This window comes from Fukomys damarensis, unplaced genomic scaffold (genome assembly GCF_012274545.1).
Source record: "Fukomys damarensis isolate Sample0158 unplaced genomic scaffold, DMR_v1.0_HiC HiC_scaffold_7, whole genome shotgun sequence".
NCBI lineage: Eukaryota > Metazoa > Chordata > Mammalia > Rodentia > Bathyergidae > Fukomys > Fukomys damarensis.
This window is the reverse complement of record NW_022900919.1, coordinates 1,919,485-1,937,315: the sequence shown is the minus strand read 5'-3', so window position 1 is coordinate 1,937,315 and position 17,831 is coordinate 1,919,485. Positions and strand designations below refer to the sequence as shown.

The 17,831-nt window shown below is 43.6% G+C and overlaps 1 protein-coding gene across 6 annotated transcripts in view; it reads right to left on the bottom strand.

Moving 5' to 3' along the window:
* Positions 1 to 17,831, bottom strand: part of Herc2 (HECT and RLD domain containing E3 ubiquitin protein ligase 2) — a 189,282-nt gene that overhangs the window by 39,119 nt on the left and 132,332 nt on the right. For all 6 annotated transcript variants that reach the window (XM_010612947.1, XM_010612945.3, XM_033761041.1 and 3 more), the window contains 10 exons: positions 16,993 to 17,164; positions 15,462 to 15,645; positions 14,682 to 14,822; positions 9,377 to 9,568; positions 7,118 to 7,271; positions 2,984 to 3,091; positions 1,704 to 1,835; positions 1,077 to 1,235; positions 871 to 989; positions 56 to 181 (listed from right to left, as the gene is read on the bottom strand). In XM_010612947.1, the coding sequence (XP_010611249.1) occupies positions 56 to 181; positions 871 to 989; positions 1,077 to 1,235; positions 1,704 to 1,835; positions 2,984 to 3,091; positions 7,118 to 7,271; positions 9,377 to 9,568; positions 14,682 to 14,822; positions 15,462 to 15,645; positions 16,993 to 17,164 (1,487 nt within the window). The remainder of the gene's footprint in view (positions 1 to 55; positions 182 to 870; positions 990 to 1,076; positions 1,236 to 1,703; positions 1,836 to 2,983; positions 3,092 to 7,117; positions 7,272 to 9,376; positions 9,569 to 14,681; positions 14,823 to 15,461; positions 15,646 to 16,992; positions 17,165 to 17,831) is intronic.

Sequence of the window (17,831 nt, the reverse complement as noted above, 5' to 3'; positions counted from 1 at the left end):
TACCCTGCACAGTTCCCAGTGTCTCCCACCACCTTAAAAGTAAGTCAAGCATTACCTTAAAGAAGGGGCTATGGAGGAGCTGTTTGCCACCCCTCACAATAGGATCTTCATATTCAAACTGCCTCTGCAAAGCTTCTGGAAGCCCCTTCACCAAAGCAGCAAGAGCACTGCCTGTAAAACTCTTAAAAACAGTAAGACAATATTCTGTTGTAGAATTCAAAATGCAGGTACACTTCCAGTTTGTTTTGTTCTCATGAGCCAAAGGTTTCGTTATTTTAATACTGTTCCCCCTTAAAAGATGCTTCTTGAGGGGAGGGGAAAGGAATGAAAACAGAATTAAGACATGTCAGGTACATGCACCAACTGAAAGGTAACCCTTATGTACTGCAAAAGTGTACTTATAAAAACTAAAATAAAGCTTACTGAAATTCTCAAGTAGGAAAAAAACTAAAAGGATAAGTGCACTACAATAAAAACGAAGAGCAGGAATGTTTGTCTCAGAATATTTGGTCTCAATTTCAGCAAAGCTGCTCTCAGGGAACCATCCCGGCAGCCGCTCCTGTTGATCCCAATGCATGAAGGATAGGGAACTACCTCATCCATCACACTGTGGGGTGTGGCCACTCAGACGGTTGCAGACTCCAACAAACACCATCCTACTTCAGAGCCATTACACATTGATATTCAGAAAACCCAAGTTCAGCCTGAACTCAATATGCACAGCAATTTAAGAAAAAGTCTAGATGTGACAAAGACAAAGGCCTCCTGTGCCCAGGGGAAATTTCCCAGCTCTATTCAGTGATTCACTGGCTTAAATGATAATGCAACACTGTAACACCAAAGGGTCCAATGTCTAAAAACTGTACTTACCAAAGCTCTTGTCTCCCCATCATTTTCTCCAAGCAGCCTGTTTATGTTAATTGACTGCCCAAATTCCGTTGTGAGCAGCTTCCTCAGTCTTTGAAGGGCCCACATTCTGTGACTGGCAGCTGCAATAAGCAGAAAGGAAATGTCAGAAGCTTGACCACTTCCTTTGGCCAGTGAGGCAGGCCTGACTATGAAGGCATCATCATTACCTAATGCACTCAACTGTGCACATGCCGCCAGTGAGGCTGCAAGGCGAGGGACGATGCTTCTGTTGGAGGTGAGATTGAGTCGGAAGTCCAGGAGACATGTGACCAAGTCCATTGATGGACAGGAGAGGACACAGCGATCAGACAGGAGGTCCTTGGGGCCTGTGAAGGAGCACTATGAATGTCCTTGGATGTGACATGGGAGATGCACACAAGTCTGACCAGGTTGCCTGGCACATACCAGTAAGAGAGGTGCCCACAGCACCGCTGTCCACGTCACATGAGCCACACCCCTACACTGATACTTTAACCTTAACCCAACAGCGTTAAGAATCCTCCATAGGGGCCGGGGATTTAGTTCAGCGGTTTGGTGGCCTGCCTTGCAAGTGCAAAGACCCGAGTTCAATACCCGGTACAAAAAAAAAAAAGAATCCCCCATAGGGTGAAAACACAGTGCCAGGACCCTAGAGTGGGGGGCTGAGGCGGCTCTCTGTGGAGTGATCCTTGCCTCAACAGGGCCTCTGCCAATGTTTTCTCCAGGCACACCAAAGAAGGCAAATCAAAGTTACTAAACAAAAAACACCTCCGCTGCCCGGCCATCAAACTGTGCTGGCTACAGCCCTCCCTTACCTGCAGCTGGCATGATGGGATAGACTGTGAAGCGCCAGCCCCAGCCATTCACAGACCCATCGCTGATGAATTTCCACTTCAGCTCATCCCCTGGGATCCGCAGCTCACTGGACCAGTCGGACCACTCTCGGCCTGTTGGAAAAATCACACCCTGGGGGTATAGCTTCAATCCATGTCAAACTCTCTAAATACAAAGCAAATTATCAGAGCTGGAGAGAAGGCTCTGTGAAGAAGCACAGGACTGGCCTGACAGCCTTCCTGCCCGAAGCAGAATGACCTGTCACATTTAACAGCACCACTGAGACTATGCCAACAGATCTTTGCCAAGGTGCCGGAAAAACCTGTGTTTGTGGAGACAATATCACATCATCCAAAGCTTCAAACCAGGGACTTCATTAGCCGCATGAGCAAAACGTTTTCCTGGGACAGTCACACCCACTCGCTGACAAACAGTCTACGTGAGCAGTAATGACTGCGAGTGCACGTGGACCACAGAGCCTCGCACGCTTACCACCTGGCCTTCCCTCGTAGAGAAAGCCTGCTGCCTCTTGCTCCAGATAAAGAATAAAGAGGTCGGAAAAGCCACACACATGCCCTGCACAGACAGCTCTGAAGCGCCCAGATGTGTAGCAACTCATAGTCCTACCGATGGGGTCCTTACCCCCACTTGACGACAGGGAGCAACGGCCAAGCAGAGCCAGCACACAATGCTTCCTGTCTGTCCCAGGACTCCCCCCAACATGTGGACAGAATTCTCCAAGAGCCAAGTCCTCAAAGCAATCACTTAAACACAAATTCCTTTCAACAAGCTCTACACTACCGAAATAGCAACAACAGTGAGTACAAGGCCAGCCTGGGCTACATGCTGTGGTCAAGGCTGGACTGAACTACATCACGAGATCCTGCCTCAAAAAACCAAAACTAGACAGACAGCTCTGTGACTTGCCAACTTGTGCCTCCCCAGGTCCCACACTCTCAGACATCTTACGGCCCCCTTCTCCAACTGTCTGGATGAGGATAAGTACACACCAACAAGGCCCAGATCTCATGCAGGTCATTCAGGAGCTCTGTCCACCCACAGGGTGAAGCACATACAACATGGATGATTATATTAGTAAAATACTAGGAAGAGAAAAATAAAATCATATTTCACAGTGACAGAGCTTATTGTGCCTTCCTTAAAGCTACCATAGACTGAAGCAGCAGCAGGCTGTCCTAAAAATGTTGCCAGTTCCTTCTATGGAGGCCAAGGCTGCACCCTGTCCAACCTCCTTCCTCACCTGACCGCACGGACACGATCCTGTTGACGCCATCCATGACTGTGAGAGGGTCATGGCGTCTCTCTGTAGAGCACTGGCGGTCAAACTCCACCCTGAGGCCTTCTGCACCTGCAGGACAAGTGAACAGAAACAGTGACCATTCCCAGGCATCAAGCAAAGCCACAGTGACCCAAGCAAAACCAGACCAACTACAGCTATGTTTAAGAGCTAATGAAAAACTGGCCTCTAAAGTCCTGAAAATGCACCACCCTCTTCCCCCACAGAAGACTGTGCCTGTAGACTGGAAGACCAATCTTGTGTGCCAAGCCCAAATGCCAGACCAAGCTGTATGGATGGGTGTTTCATCTGGGTCTTACTGCCTTAATGCCAAAGACCGTGTGTTGAACATTTGGTTCCCAGGGTGGCACTATCTTTAATAGGCAGAGCCTTATGGGAGCAGGTTCTTTAGGTCATGGGGGACGTGCCTCAGAAAAGGAATATGGGACTCTGGCCCCCATCCTCTCTGCTTTTTGGACATGAAGTGAGCAGCTCTGCTCCGCAATATGTTCCTGCCATAGGCCCAAAGCAAAGGAACCAACGGAACATGGGCTAGAACCTCTAAAACTATGAACCAAAATAAACCTTATCTCTGTATGAGGTGACTATCTGGGGTATTTTGTTGTAGTGATAGAAAGCTGACTAACACAGTAGGTTGCGGGAACTCCTGATCTCTAGCCAAGTCTGATGTAAATTGCGGGTAACGAAGAGACTGGTTCTTCCAGTAAGAGTAGACTACGGGACTGAGCCCTGCCTGTGGCTGCTCTTGGTAATGTCAGAATTGAACTATGGGACACCCAAGTGGTGTACACAGTGAACTGGAGAACTGCTTGATGTGAAAGTCCACACATCTGGTGTCCCAAGTGCTGTAATTAGAGGAATGAGTATTTCCTTTAGGCTGTAATATTTTCAAGGACTAGCAGAACGACAATGAGGTATGAGGTGGGAGTGGGGAGGGACACTGACATGGAACAGGGCGTTAGATCCTATGTAAAGTTACAAGAATGCACTGGTGGACTTTACACAAAGGACCAACAGGCTCTGACTGGTTCTAAGAGAATGCTTCTGAATGCTGGGGTGAAAGGAAAACAGATGGCCAATGGCCACCACACAATTCTAGCTAGTGTAATAAACCAGGTGAGACAATGCTGAGCTGGCCCAGATGGCCTGGAGCTGGAGAGAAATGACTGCATTTGAAATGTTTTTTAAAAGCAGGTAGGACAGGATGTGCCAGCAGACTAGATTGGAAGAAAAATAGAAAAAAGGGAAGAATGCCACATAATTTTTGTCTTAGGCAACTGCTGGGTGGAAATAACTTTTGTTTCTCAAATTTCTTTCATTGAAGAGTAATAGTTCAGGGTTTTTATAAAGTGCTTTTCTGGGCAGGGGATATAGCTCAGTGGCACCATGCCTGCCTGACAAGTGCAAGGTCCTGAATTCAATTCCCAGTACCAGAAAAAAAGTGCTTTTCCCACCTCATTCTAAAAGTTCAAGAAAATGAACTGCAAATAAAAATGATCACAATAAAGGTATTAAAGGAGACTAGTTTATAAAAACAAAAAACAAAAAACGGGGCATTGTGAAGGACTGTGTGCATGCACCAGGTCTCTCTTTTCTAAATAAATTTTAGCCCCTTCCCCTCCCTGCGTTCAAAAGCTTTGTTTCCATTTTTTCCTTCTATTCTCACTTTTGTTCTTCCCTTTCTACCTCCCTCCTCCCTTGTTCCCCTTCCCATGTGAACACTTTCATCCCATTTCCCAACATCCATTATACTTTTCAGTCCTTATTTCCACTTTCGGTTTCTCACACCAGAGAAACAATGAGTCATTTAAACATGTGTATCCGGTTTATTTCATTCAAGAGTACGAACTCAAGGTGCATCCATTTAGCTACAAATGTCTGAAGCTCATCATTTTTCTGGCAGAGTAGTACTCTACTGTATAAAAAAAAAAACCACATCTTTATCCACTCATCAGTTGATGTTTATCTGGGCTATTTCCGAGATGTAGCTATTACAAACAGCCCCCCACCCCATGCTGGGGCTTCAACTCAGGACCCTGAGCTTGTGATACAGGTGCAGTGCCACTAAACGAAATCCCCAGCTCTGCACCACGTTTCTTTGAGGGGTATGATCATAATGTACTACAAATATTTACTAAAATATATACACATATAACTATACAAAAACTATATACATATATACGAAGGGGTCCAAGAGGTGTAGGAAGAGGGAGAGAGGGGAAGGGAGGGGCTTAAAAAAAGGAACTGAGAATTGTTCTGTACATTGTACCAACTCCCCATAATGAATATAATCATGATGTACTACAAACATGTACCAATAAAATTTTGATAAAAAGGAAATATATTAAAGCCAAACACAAAAGTAGTGTTAGAAAAGAAAAAAGAAAAAAAAAAAGGTACAATAACATCCCTACAGACAATAAAACCAGGCCAGAAAGATGTATCACACAAAATCTACCAAAATCTGTCATCTCAAAACAAGTGAAAGGGAAGTAGAAAATGATAGAAGACAGGAAAGAACAACATAAAGAAAACCCAAAAATTAAATGAAACACAAGAAAGAATTACAAAAGAAATTGAAAATGAAAACTTAGGCTAGAAAGAGCAGAAGATCCAGTAAGTACAAGACATAATATATTAAGATAAAAGGTGAGAAGGAAGAAATCATCTCAAACCAAAGAAGTAAAAAGCAGCTGAGGAAGTAACCATATTAAATCTAAGAGGCATCCAACACATGAACAATAACTACTGGGCATCCTTGAAAAAGAGAACTAACTACACAGTGTACAAACACAAGAAGCTATGCCTCAAAAAAAATGTCCTAAAAGAAAAGCGTTTTCAATTTGTCATACCATACTGCATGGAAACAAGCAAGAGATCTCCAGAACCACTGGGGAGCCACACTGCAGAGTCTAGCACTGTCTAGAGGTAGAGTAATTTAAGCTCCAATGAGGATAATAATTATAATAATCACAAAAGATTAAAATCTATCACATATGTTTCAATTCATGAATTCATAATGATATGAAATAAAAAACAAGGTGGGTGTGGTGGCACACAACTGCACTGAGGCCAGTGTAGGCTACACAGTGAGTTCGGGGCCAGCCTGAACTACACCGTGAGACCCTGTCTCAAAAAAACAAACAAAAATTTAAAAGAATAAAAAACTGATTAGGGCCAGGAATACGGCTCAATAACAGAGTTCTAAGTTTAATCCCAAAATTGCAAAATAAATACATTAAGAAAAAAAAGGCAAACAAACAACTAACAGGTCACCTTGGCAAAAGAGTGATAGGGAAGTCATTTAGTCCCTTGAAAACCATAAATGGGAGGAAGGACCAAAAAGAAAACAAAACCAGGTCTTTATCCTGACTTTCTCATGCAGACACTACCCCACAGCCAACTGAAGGATGGGAGGGGCTGTCTCTTTCTAACATTATTCCAGCGAATGAGAAAGAAACGGTTCTCTTACAACATTAACAGCCTGTTTCACAACTCTAGTGCATCAATGCTCTCAAGTGCAGAGCATCAGGGGCCGCTGACATCCCCAAGAAAGGGGCCTGACACTTGGTGCTTCTCGAGGCTGGGTGACAATCAGCAAAAGGTGGACCCATGGGCCTCTCTCGCTCAGAACCAGTGGGCAGGACATGCTGAGCTGCTGCAGGAGCACAACAGGGGACCCAGCTGAGAAGTCTGGTAGATTGGAGAGGGGGAGGGGGAGAGGGGAAAGAGACAGAGGAAGAAGGGGAGGGAGAGGAGAAAGAGGTATACTCCGGAAACAGAAGCTATTGATGGCTTGGGCAGCAGGTGTCACTCAGGGAGCACAGCTGTGCTTCTGGGAGCCAGTACAGGTTACTGTGCACCTGGGTCTTGGTCACAAGGGCATCTGCCTGCCCGCCAAAGTTAATCACCTACTTTTACGTTCCTTACTGTATCATGCTTTATTTGGGGAAAGGAGCATTTTAGAAAAGGGAGGGAAGACAGTCGGAAACAATTCTATTATTTTCTATAAGGCACAGTCAAGTCAAGCTCAAGCAGTGATGCCTCGCAGCCCCTCCCACGGTCTGGTTCAAGTACCTGGTATCTTTACTGTGCCACTGGTAGATGTGTCATCAGTGTAGGGATGGCTGCTCTCCACCACCACAGGCTGGGAGGAAAGACGGCCACTCTGAGAGTCTGTGGCTACATCCTCCAGCTCAGTGACACAGAGCTCCAGCAACATATCTGCCACCTGGGGAAGAAGGAGAGAACAATTGGCTCCACCCTGGTCATCTGGACGCTGTCCTTTTCATCCTGCCCCGGATCACAGGCACAGGATGGCAGAGTGCAAGATGTGGAGTTTGAGAAATTCAATTCAAATTAAGGCTTGATTTCTTCACCCACACAATCAAGACATCACAGAGTTGGCAAATGTTCTGTGTGGCTCAGAGACAATCCGTATAAAGGTAGCTGGAAGGGATCTCAGATACAACACAGTTCAGGTCAACTGATAAAAGCCAGAGATGACAAGGTTTGTTTTTACACAAAGTTCACCTTCCAGTGCAGAAGTTCTGTCTCAGAAACAACACTAAGGAAGGAGAAAGTAGATAAAAATCAACAGTATACTAGAAGGGACTGGGAGACAAACAGTAGGGGTGGGGATCAAAAACAACTGAGGCACCAGGCCCAACCACGGTACAGCATCTCAGAGGAAAGGGCAGCAAATGTGACACGAGTGGGGACTTTCTCCTGACCCAAGACATGGGCGAGCCCCATAACACATTCTCTCCATAATCCACCATGTCCATATTTTAGTTTAAGAAACTGGCGATGATTCATACCACTTGACCAGCTAATACTAGTAAATTCCTTGTCACTTTTTAAAACAAACAGGACTATGTACTAATAGCAATAATATGTTAACCCCAAAATTTTCAACTCAGAAAAAAAAAAAAACCTCTTCCCTGTATACTGCCCATTTTATGCTTTTCAGGAATAAATTATTTCTGCCCTCTATTCTTTCTCATTTTAATAACAGTTTTGTCTACCTAAGTTACACTTACAACTAATATCACTGCCACATAGCCAAGAAGAAAACTTTGAACTTTTAAACTCTTCCTAAGTGACAGATTAGGAAACAACAAACCCCTAAAATGTCCACTGAGTCACCCACTGTGTGTAAGGTCACTCAGCAGTGCTCAGTACCTCACTGTTTTGGTGGCAGTGATGTGAGGCCCAGCCCAACTCAGATGAAGTATCTGTAGCTGGAAACACCACTCTAGGCTCCCTGGCACATGGAGTTCGGACATGGCAGAGCCAAGGTGCTGATAAATGCTACAAAGGAGCATTTGCTCCAGGGAGCCCCAAGACTGCTAAGACACAGCGATTATGACATTGCTTTAACCTAGACTACATCAACTCATAGGCACCAGCCTTATGCACCTACACAGATTTAAATTAATAACATGAAAACTTTAATCCCTCAGTTACACTGTGAAGGATCAACGGCCCCAGGTGTCTAGTGTCACCACAGTCCACTTCCACAGAGGCAGAAAGCCATACTGAACACTGTGCTACCAAATACAAAAATATAACACTGCTGAGCTACTGTGATATGAGAGCAAAGAGTTATTTCAGTGGTACAAACAGTCTCTAAACAGACCCAAAGACACACAGGTATCCAGAATAAGATAAAAGTAGTTTTCAGGTCACTGGCAAAAAGATGAATTATTACATAAGTAAAGCTATGGCAACTAGTTTACCATTTATGAAAAAATAAAGCTGATTCAATACTTCATTCCTTACACCAAGATAATCCCCAGATGGCTAAAAAAATGTAAACATAATAAATGAAATCATAAACATGATTAGAAGAACTTCTTTAAAGCAGTGTCATGTAAGTAAGCATCTTTTCAGCATAATACAAAACCCAGAAGTCATAAATGGAAAAAACAAAACCTGACAGGTATGACTACATAAGACTAAAATTCCTGCATAGCAAAAAATATCAAAATAATCTCCAAGGGCAAATCTGGGGTAAAACTGAGAAGCATATGACAGAAAAGGGACTTAAGGAAATCTATTAATCAATAGGAACCAGGTTTTGTCGCTGTTGTTGTTGTCTTTTCTCCTTTGCAATGCTGTGGCTCCAACCCAGAGGTCCCATGCATACCAGGCAAGTGCTTTACCACCAAGCTCCACTTCCAGCCCAGACCAATTTGTTTAAAGCAATGCTTTCAAAGTGACTCCATCATAAACCCACGCGTGAAGAGCAGTGGTGTGTGCCCCGCAGAGGAGGCCGGCCCAACATGGAGCAAGGAGATGGAGGAGGTGGCCCGGGCCCTCCCCACCACTCACCTGTGGGTAGGCAGTGCCCATGCCAGAGAGCACAGCAGACAGTACCTCCCTGCCCCTGTCCCCAGCCCGGCTGCACACAGACAACTTGAGCAGATCCACCACCACACGGGTGTCGTCCACAATCAGCAGGCTGGTAAACTCATCCAAGGACTGTGGTTCCAGGCCTGATGCTTTGTTTTGGTCTTCAACATCCTATATGACATGATAACCAATAAAGTGAGGAATGATAACGAGAGTCTTACCAGTTCACCCACAAACTCAGAGAACACACAGTCACCAATGACAAAGGGATGTGAAAAGCAGGTCAACTGAGAAGTGCCAGGCCTTTAATACCTTCACCAAGACATGTACGGCAATACCTCAGCTGTCAAACAGCTCCAAGATTGAAATCTCCACCACTCAACCAGCGAAGTTTGAAAAAACTCTGCTCTGATTTGTAACTCTGCTTAATAGTCAAACCAAAAATCTAACTCGAAAAAGTCTGCACCACCTGAGAGTGAGTGGCGAGTCGTGTCTGGCCATGGACACAAAGGGGTCACGATCAGTTTAAGCGCCTTTCTCAGCACATAACAAAGAATGCATGAGTTAGTGCGTTAAAACATTCATCACTATGCTTTGTTGTGTGTGTTTTGTTTGTGTGAAATATTGTTAACCATGGCTCCAAAGAGAGTTAAGTGATATCAGCAATAAAGCTAAGAGGAAAACTGTGAGAACCACGATAGAGCTAAAGGAAGAAATCATTGTAAAATTTGTTAAAGTCCTGGAAAAATGAATTTATAAGCATAATTTTAGGGCCTCAGAACCAATTACTTGGGTTTCCATTATTTCTTAAGGGAGAAATACGTTCAACTGTCAAACTTCAGTATTCAGACCCAAATTTGGAACAAACTGAGTTCATCAACTGAGGTTATCACTGTAGTATGTTTTCTAAATCAATTAACTGTTTTTCAAGTTACCAACAGCATTTCTCAAAGACAGATGTCTTTGGGGCCAGGGATTTAGCTCAGTGGTTAGGGTTTTAGGTCAGTGGTGCCACCGCCTGCCTTGCAAGAGCAAGAACCTGAGTTAAATCCCTGGTACCCGCCCTCAAAAAAAAAGATAAATGTCTTCCACTATAAAGAAGTAACAGTATACTATCAAACCTATCATAGACATTACAGGAAACCTAATCCTTACCCATCAGATATGCTTGGGAATTTTCTACAAAGTGAATGTGACAGCATGACTTTACACATTTTGTCTAGATCCTCTCTGTAATTCTTTCCCAGAATATTATTTAAAGTGACTCATTTGGATATAACACATTATCCTTAATCTCTTGCTCCTTGGGTTCTTTCAAAAAGCTAATATATAAAATAGGTCTTTCTTCCTTTGTTTTACTATTTAATTTCCATTCTCACTGCACCAGCTAAAATACACATTTTTGAGAATTCATCTTTTAGCCTTTCTAGCAGAGGGAAGGAGGCTGCTCCGTCGCTGAGTACCCAGCCCAGGTCCTACCCTATGCAGCACACCTCACTGGGAGTGGTCTGTTCAGTACACACAGCCTCCTGAGGTCAGCCCAGGGCAGAGCCCATGAAAAGCAAAAAGGCAATCTAGCCATCAGAGCTGGAAAGCCCAATTTCTGCCTGAGTGCAAACTACTGCAACTACGCAGAACAGGAGTGGGCACTAGCCTTTCACATTCCTCAGGCAGAGTCAGGCTCATTAGAGAAAGAACAGGAGCCAGAGGCACTCTTCTGCTTTCTAGATTTCAGCAAATTCAATTTACCTCGTTCCAGAAACAGAAGTGAGCATGGAAAGCACAGCCCCACGCAGGAATCCTAATAAGAATGTGACCTATCTGCTATACCCCAAGAACCACATCTCTTGGAGCTGGGACAGGTTCTCCCTTGAGAGAGCAGACCTTTGACTGGAGACCTGGAGAGCTGGTAAGTAAAAGCCATTAGAAACGACAACACTCTAGAATGACCCACTAAAGAACAGCAAAAGCATTCAGTGGAATATGTTAATAGCATGTAATACATTCAGTCGTGAAATTAAAATGTTACCTAATCTTTTTTTATGGTGATGTTAAAAAAATTTGGAAAATAGTTTAGAGACCACTAAAAAGGCAAATTACCAGTAGTGTCTCCTTTCAACATGAATTATAGGGCTGGGCATTCAGCTCAGTGGAACTGCACCTTCCCGGAGAGCACAAGGTCCTGAGTTTGATCCCCAGTGGGGTGGGGGGTGAATTACAGCCCAATACTGACATGAAAATTCCCCTGCCATATTTAGGAGTCGATCCAAATGGAAATGATAGGAACTTAGGGTATAACCTTGATACCTATGACTCAAACAAATGTGCAGGAAAGCAATCTTATCATCTTCCTTCTACCTAAAAGCAAAAATTCTAACTCTTCAGAATAATTTCTGCATTAAATCCTCATCCCAGGAGATCTCCAGAAATCAGCAATTGACTCCAGAGACCTAATTTATAGTGGCTTTTCTTACTACCACTTATGGTTATAAATAATTTCCAGAGGACATATTTTCTGCCAGCAGTAGCAGTGCAATAAATGAGAATTTCTGGTAAAAAAAAATAATGCATGTTCATCTCCAATGGGGAACAGACTGGCAAAGGAGAAAGTGAGAGGAGGGTGAGGGGCCTGGTGTGAGGCTGTGAAGGGCGGGCACACGAAGTACCTGGTATGGCATGCCAGGGAGGAAAGTGCCATGCTCTAGGCCAGAGGAGCAGAGTCGTGGGGAACCACAGGTCAGAAGAGGTGAAGAGGCAGTGCCCCCGGAGAGCAGATTTGAAGCGATGGAGTTTATGGGGTAGGTAGCAGCCACAATGGCAGGCTGTTGACCGAACTGTAAGTAAATAGCTTCTATCTGACAGGAGCCCGACTGCGCTTTAAGAGAAGGTTGTAAATACAGAAAGGGTGACAGCTACAGTGGATACTAGTTAGCTTGGAATCAACTGTACTCATGTGAAGTGGTCGCAAACACACACACTCCCAAGTTCTATCACCCAACAGCAAAGAATACATGAAGACCCGGAATCTCTGCTTCTAAATACCACTTGCCAAATAAAAAAAAAAAAAAGCCAAAACTTTCTCTCTTTTTGGGAGAATATCTGATTCCTAAACTGGAGCATAAAACATCTTGTAGACCCTGGGATTTTGTGCTAGAAATCAAGGAAATACTCAGATAGATAAAATTCCACCAGGTATTTAAATAAGAATTAACACTAGGGCCAGGAATTTAGCTCAGTGGTCCCACTGCCTGCCTCACAATCACAAGGTCCCAAGTTTGATCCCTGGTACTAGAAAACAAACAAACAAACAAAACAATCAACACCAATCCTTTACAAACTCTTCTCTAAAAAACAGAACATTTTCCAACTCAATCCATGAAGATGGTATTACTCTTAATACCCAAACCAAACCACACAAAGACATCAAGAGAAAACTACAGATCAGTAGCCCTTATGAATTTAGATCCAAAATCCAATCAAATAGTACTAAATGAAGTCCATATAAAAGGATTAGATACCAAAAACACAGACAGGAAGGTAAGAATAAACTCTCTGGTGTTGGACTGGAATTGAGAGGATTAGTTTGAACTGTCCATAGTTTTTATTGCCTTAGGCAAGATACAGAAAGAGAAATGAATGTGTACACAAGTGTATGTCTGCCTGCTGAGAGGATCTATCCAAAGATGTCAGGTAGCAATCAGATTACCAAGTGCCTATTTTGGTTTCCAAATTTTGCAAACCACTAAAAGGAACCAAAGTTCCTTGGGGAAATCGCTCATTCCAGGGCAGGGCAGGGTAGATGAGTCTAAAATACACTATTGTGACAAAAAATTAGGAAATGCTCTAAGAATTCTGAGGATGCCTCAGAAAGACTAAGGAACCTGTCCAAAGGAGGCACAAAAGCCAACTGTGGGATAATTTGGGGGTCAAATGATGATTGCAGCAACAAATGTCACTATTTGAATAAAATAGGAATTAATGAATCTGTACCAATACAAAAAGTAAGCAGATGGAAGATACACAGTCAAGAAAGGACGGCTCTCCCTTACAGAGGAATGGCAACATACTCTACAAGAAATGATGGTAACTGAGACATGACTGGATTAGGCTGACATCATTGTTAGATTCTAAGTAAAAGTATGAGGAAGAACAAGGCATTTGCATGTTCTCAAAGTATCACCTCATAAGCACAGTAAGTCCTCAACTAAAGAGCATTCAAGTTGTGAACTTCCATAGATACAAACGGGCCTCACATTTGGATTTTTATGCTTTACATTGTGTATCTGTGTCAAAGGTGTATAAGACTCACCATGTCAGACTTACGAATAAATCTGACTTACACACGTTCTCCTGGAATGGAACTCATTCAGAAGGTAGGGGCTTACTGCATTTATGAACATTAATTATGAACATAAGCACGCCTTAATTTCTAGAGGAGGAACCAGACTCTCAACCTAGGGTTAATTCACATAAACAGAAATGCAGCAAATGCACAAGACAAAACTCTGCATTATCTATGTGGAGGTTTTGTCAAAACAAACTGTACTGTATTAGATAGAGTAACAAGACACATTCCTGGGCTGGGTGTTAGACTCAGAAGGGTACTGTCAGGACCATGAGCACCAGCTGAACAGGTCTATGGATTTGAAGGGAATCCGGGATCCCTGTGATAGCCTCATACTCAGACAGACAAGGCATGTGTCCTAGTATTACGGTTTGTTTCGATGTCCCCCAAAACCACGTGCGGATGGGGTGGATCTTTCTTTATCAGAGGTGGCTGAATCTGGAATGTGTGATGCTGGAACTAAGGTCGTGCGATTTCTAAACTGCTACACATGAGAGATCAGTTTGGCACCGTCCTGATCCTGGTAAGTCTAAGATAGAAGAGGCAGGAAGATGCTGCTAAACTCCCTTGTTGCCTCTGCTGTTGTGTGGACGCCATGTTTTTCTCCTCGGCATCGCCTATTTGACATCCCTACTTTCGAGCCAGCCCACTGTGGACTGAAACCTCTGTGAACCGTAAGCCGAATAAACCCCTCCTCCTCCAACTTTGGTTGCCGGGTATTTTGTCTCAGCAATGAGAGAAAAGTAACTAACACACCCAGCATGGCCATACGTTGTTCAAAAATGCCAACAACTGGAGAACCCAGCTGAGTGGTCAATTTAGTATCCATATTCTATCTCTAATACAAGTCCTATGATTCCTGTGTATATTTAAGATTATTTCACATTAAGAATTTGAAGGAGAAAAAAAAAAAGAAGTTGAAGGAGAGCAACTCCTAACCTCTTTGGTTTTAGTCATGGTTTCTGCAATGATGCTGGCAGCTCCAGGGTCATCCGTCACAGGGATGAAGGGCCGAGAGGAGGCAGAGGGGGCAGACGGCGTCACTGCTGAAGGGGTCACAGCGTCCTCGGGGGAGACAATCTAAAGAAGAGTACACCAGCAAAGTGGAAAAACTTAGCAAAACGGCACGCTAGCCATACAAGTTCAGGCTGCTTCTACCTAATCCACACAGGGCTGAAACGCTCCAGATTTACAGAGACCACCCAGTGCTCACACCACTACTCCTCTACCGGCCTGGAGCAGCCCTGCAAAGTCAAGCATGTTCTTATTTCCAGGGAAACCACTATTCATGGCAGCTCTCCTGAATCAGACTAAGATGAGCTTGTATCTCTTCAAATTGGGTCTTTCCCCAAAACAAGGTACAACATTTCTGACTTTTTAGACCTTTAAGGTTTCAAAACTGCCTCTAATGATTTTTAAAAGAATAAACCTATTTGGGGGCTGGGAATTTAGCTCAGTGGTTTGGTGGCCTGCCTTGCAAGCACAAGGACCCGAGTTCAATCCTCGGTACCAAAAAAAAAGAATAAACCTATTTGTATTTCAGTATTTTTAAAAAGGCTATTTTTAATAAAATATTTTTCTAATTCAAGTCAAAAATCCAAGGAACAGGTACAAAAACAAGCCTAACTTAAATGACAAAATGACTGAGATCTTCCCACACACAAAGAAGCTACCCTTCCCTTCTGAATGAATACATACTGCTCTAGGACTCGCTCTTACCTCTCTCTTCTCTTGCCAAGGACTGGGACTCAGTCTGTCTTCTAGATCAACAGCCAGTATGCAGTCCTCCACATTGATGGGACTGAGCATGGCAGATGCATCAGGAGGTGCCGATGAGGAAAATGAGGGGCACTCCACCGGGGCAATCATGCCTGCTGGCATCAGGGCCCCTACCACTGCATCCCTGTGGAACAGAAAGCCAAGCCCAGGTGAGCTGCCCTTTCACCGTAGCACGACAGAAGGCAACAAGGTCGGGTGAACACTCCTGGGAGCCTCAGTATGTGGTAGAAGAGTTCTGGAAAAACACCAGGCAGCACTGTCAGGTGTCCACTAGCTAAAAGCACAAATGTTTACTCCAGACCTTATTTACACTCATACACCTATAATGACATTTTCTCCACAAAAGATTCCTTATGTGACAGTGATCTCACAGGATTATAGTTCCTTGTAACTTTATAGGCAGCTGCATTTGCTTAGCTACACTACTTAATTTGTGACTACACTGACATGAACACAACATACTTCCCAGAATGATGCCCATTGAGCAGTGCCTGGCTATACCTCGGGATCATGGTAGTAACAGGTGACACTGCACAATATGTGAACCAGATCAGAACGAGTCTCTGCTTTACCCTAAGAAACTCTCATGCACTGTTGTTAGAACCAGGCACTGGATGATTAAATACCAAGTGATTCTGTGTTTACTAAACGCCAGTCACCTCCTAGGCAGCAAGGACTGAATGTCCTCTCAATGGCTGACTTGGGCTCTGTTCTGAAACCAACATCCCTACAGAAGTACACCAGTCAGGCCCACACTCGTGACACCCTGAGAGATGCAGCTCACTGAGGCTGTTCAATGGTCTGCATTCACGATGTCCCCACAGTCACGTGCTAAGGCTGAGCCCTGGGTGGCACTACTGTGAAGGGCAGAACCCTGCCTAGGGGGGTCTTTATGTCACGAGGAGCCTGGTCCTTTCCTCTCTTTTCAATTCCTGGCCATGAAGTGAGCAGTTTTGTTCTGCTATGTGCTCTACCATCCTGTGCTGCCTTCCCACATGCCCAGAGCAATAATAGGCTGGAACCAAAATAAATCTTTCCTTTTTATAAGCTAGCCAGCTTTAGTATTTTGATGTAGGCATGGAGAGCCAACTAATATAGGCTGACGGAAAACAACAGCGAAGTACTTCAGAAACAAAAGCATCATAACTCTGCCTTATCAAGTGAGTGAAGAGGCTATGCATCATACACATCACTATAAATTTTTATCAATGAATTTTTTTCTTTCCCCAAATATTAATAGAGTTTACTAACCAAAAAGAAAAATGAATATGTTCCTTAACTTGGCTTTCTGATTCATATTTCCACATCCACCAGGACAAGCACAAAGATAACCATCGAAGAATATGTGACTTTAACTCACAGCACTTAAAAACAATAACACAACACTGTTTGAAACATCTAGTTCATCAAAATATTACAAAAGCACGAAGTTTACTCAATTGTAGGATTCAAACATCAGCACACAGCCCACCTGGCATACATGATCTGCAGTGCTGTAAGAATGTGTGACAAGGCCTGCTGTTTGGCCAGGCTGCCATCCAGCGACAGGAGGATCTTGGCAAGAGAAGGGCGATTTGGCTTAGAATTATTTGCACCACTTATTTTATTACTGGCAGCAGAAGAATCAGCATCCGAAGGCACACCTAAAAACAGAAAAATAAAACTCTGTTTCTGATATCAGTTTATTCTATTTCTATAAAGTCTGACCTTTTAGTTAGCTCCAAAACACACCACAGCCTGCATTTTACTACTCCACAGAGTATGTATTAGGCTCACTGACAGTCGTTCAAGAGTTAGCAGGAAATTATCAGTGCTTCCATAACGAAACTATATTCAGCAAAGGCTCACCAGAACTGTTAAAAAAGTTGTAAATGCTTTTTTTTTTTGGTACCAGGATCAAACTTAGGACCTTGCACTTGCGAGGCAGGTGAAGCACCATTGAGCAAATCCCCAGCCCCATAGGAAAAAAAAATTTTTTTTTTGGCACCAGGGATCAAACTTAGGACCTACAGGCAGTAGAACCACTGAGCTAAATCCCTAGCCCTGTAAACACTTTCTTTAAAATACATTTACAAAAATTTATGTTACGTACATATAAGCTGTGAAAATGGTACAATAACTATCTGTATTTACCTGCTCCTGCAACAGAAGACAAAAAAAAAATCCAAAACAATAAAGAAAGATGCTTGCCATGAAATGGCCTAAACATACACATGCTCACTGGCCTGAGAGCTGCCTGACTTCAGCAGAGGGAGGGGAACAGGGAGAGCCTGGAACTCTCCAAGTGGAGAGGGCACAGCTAAGAGTCAG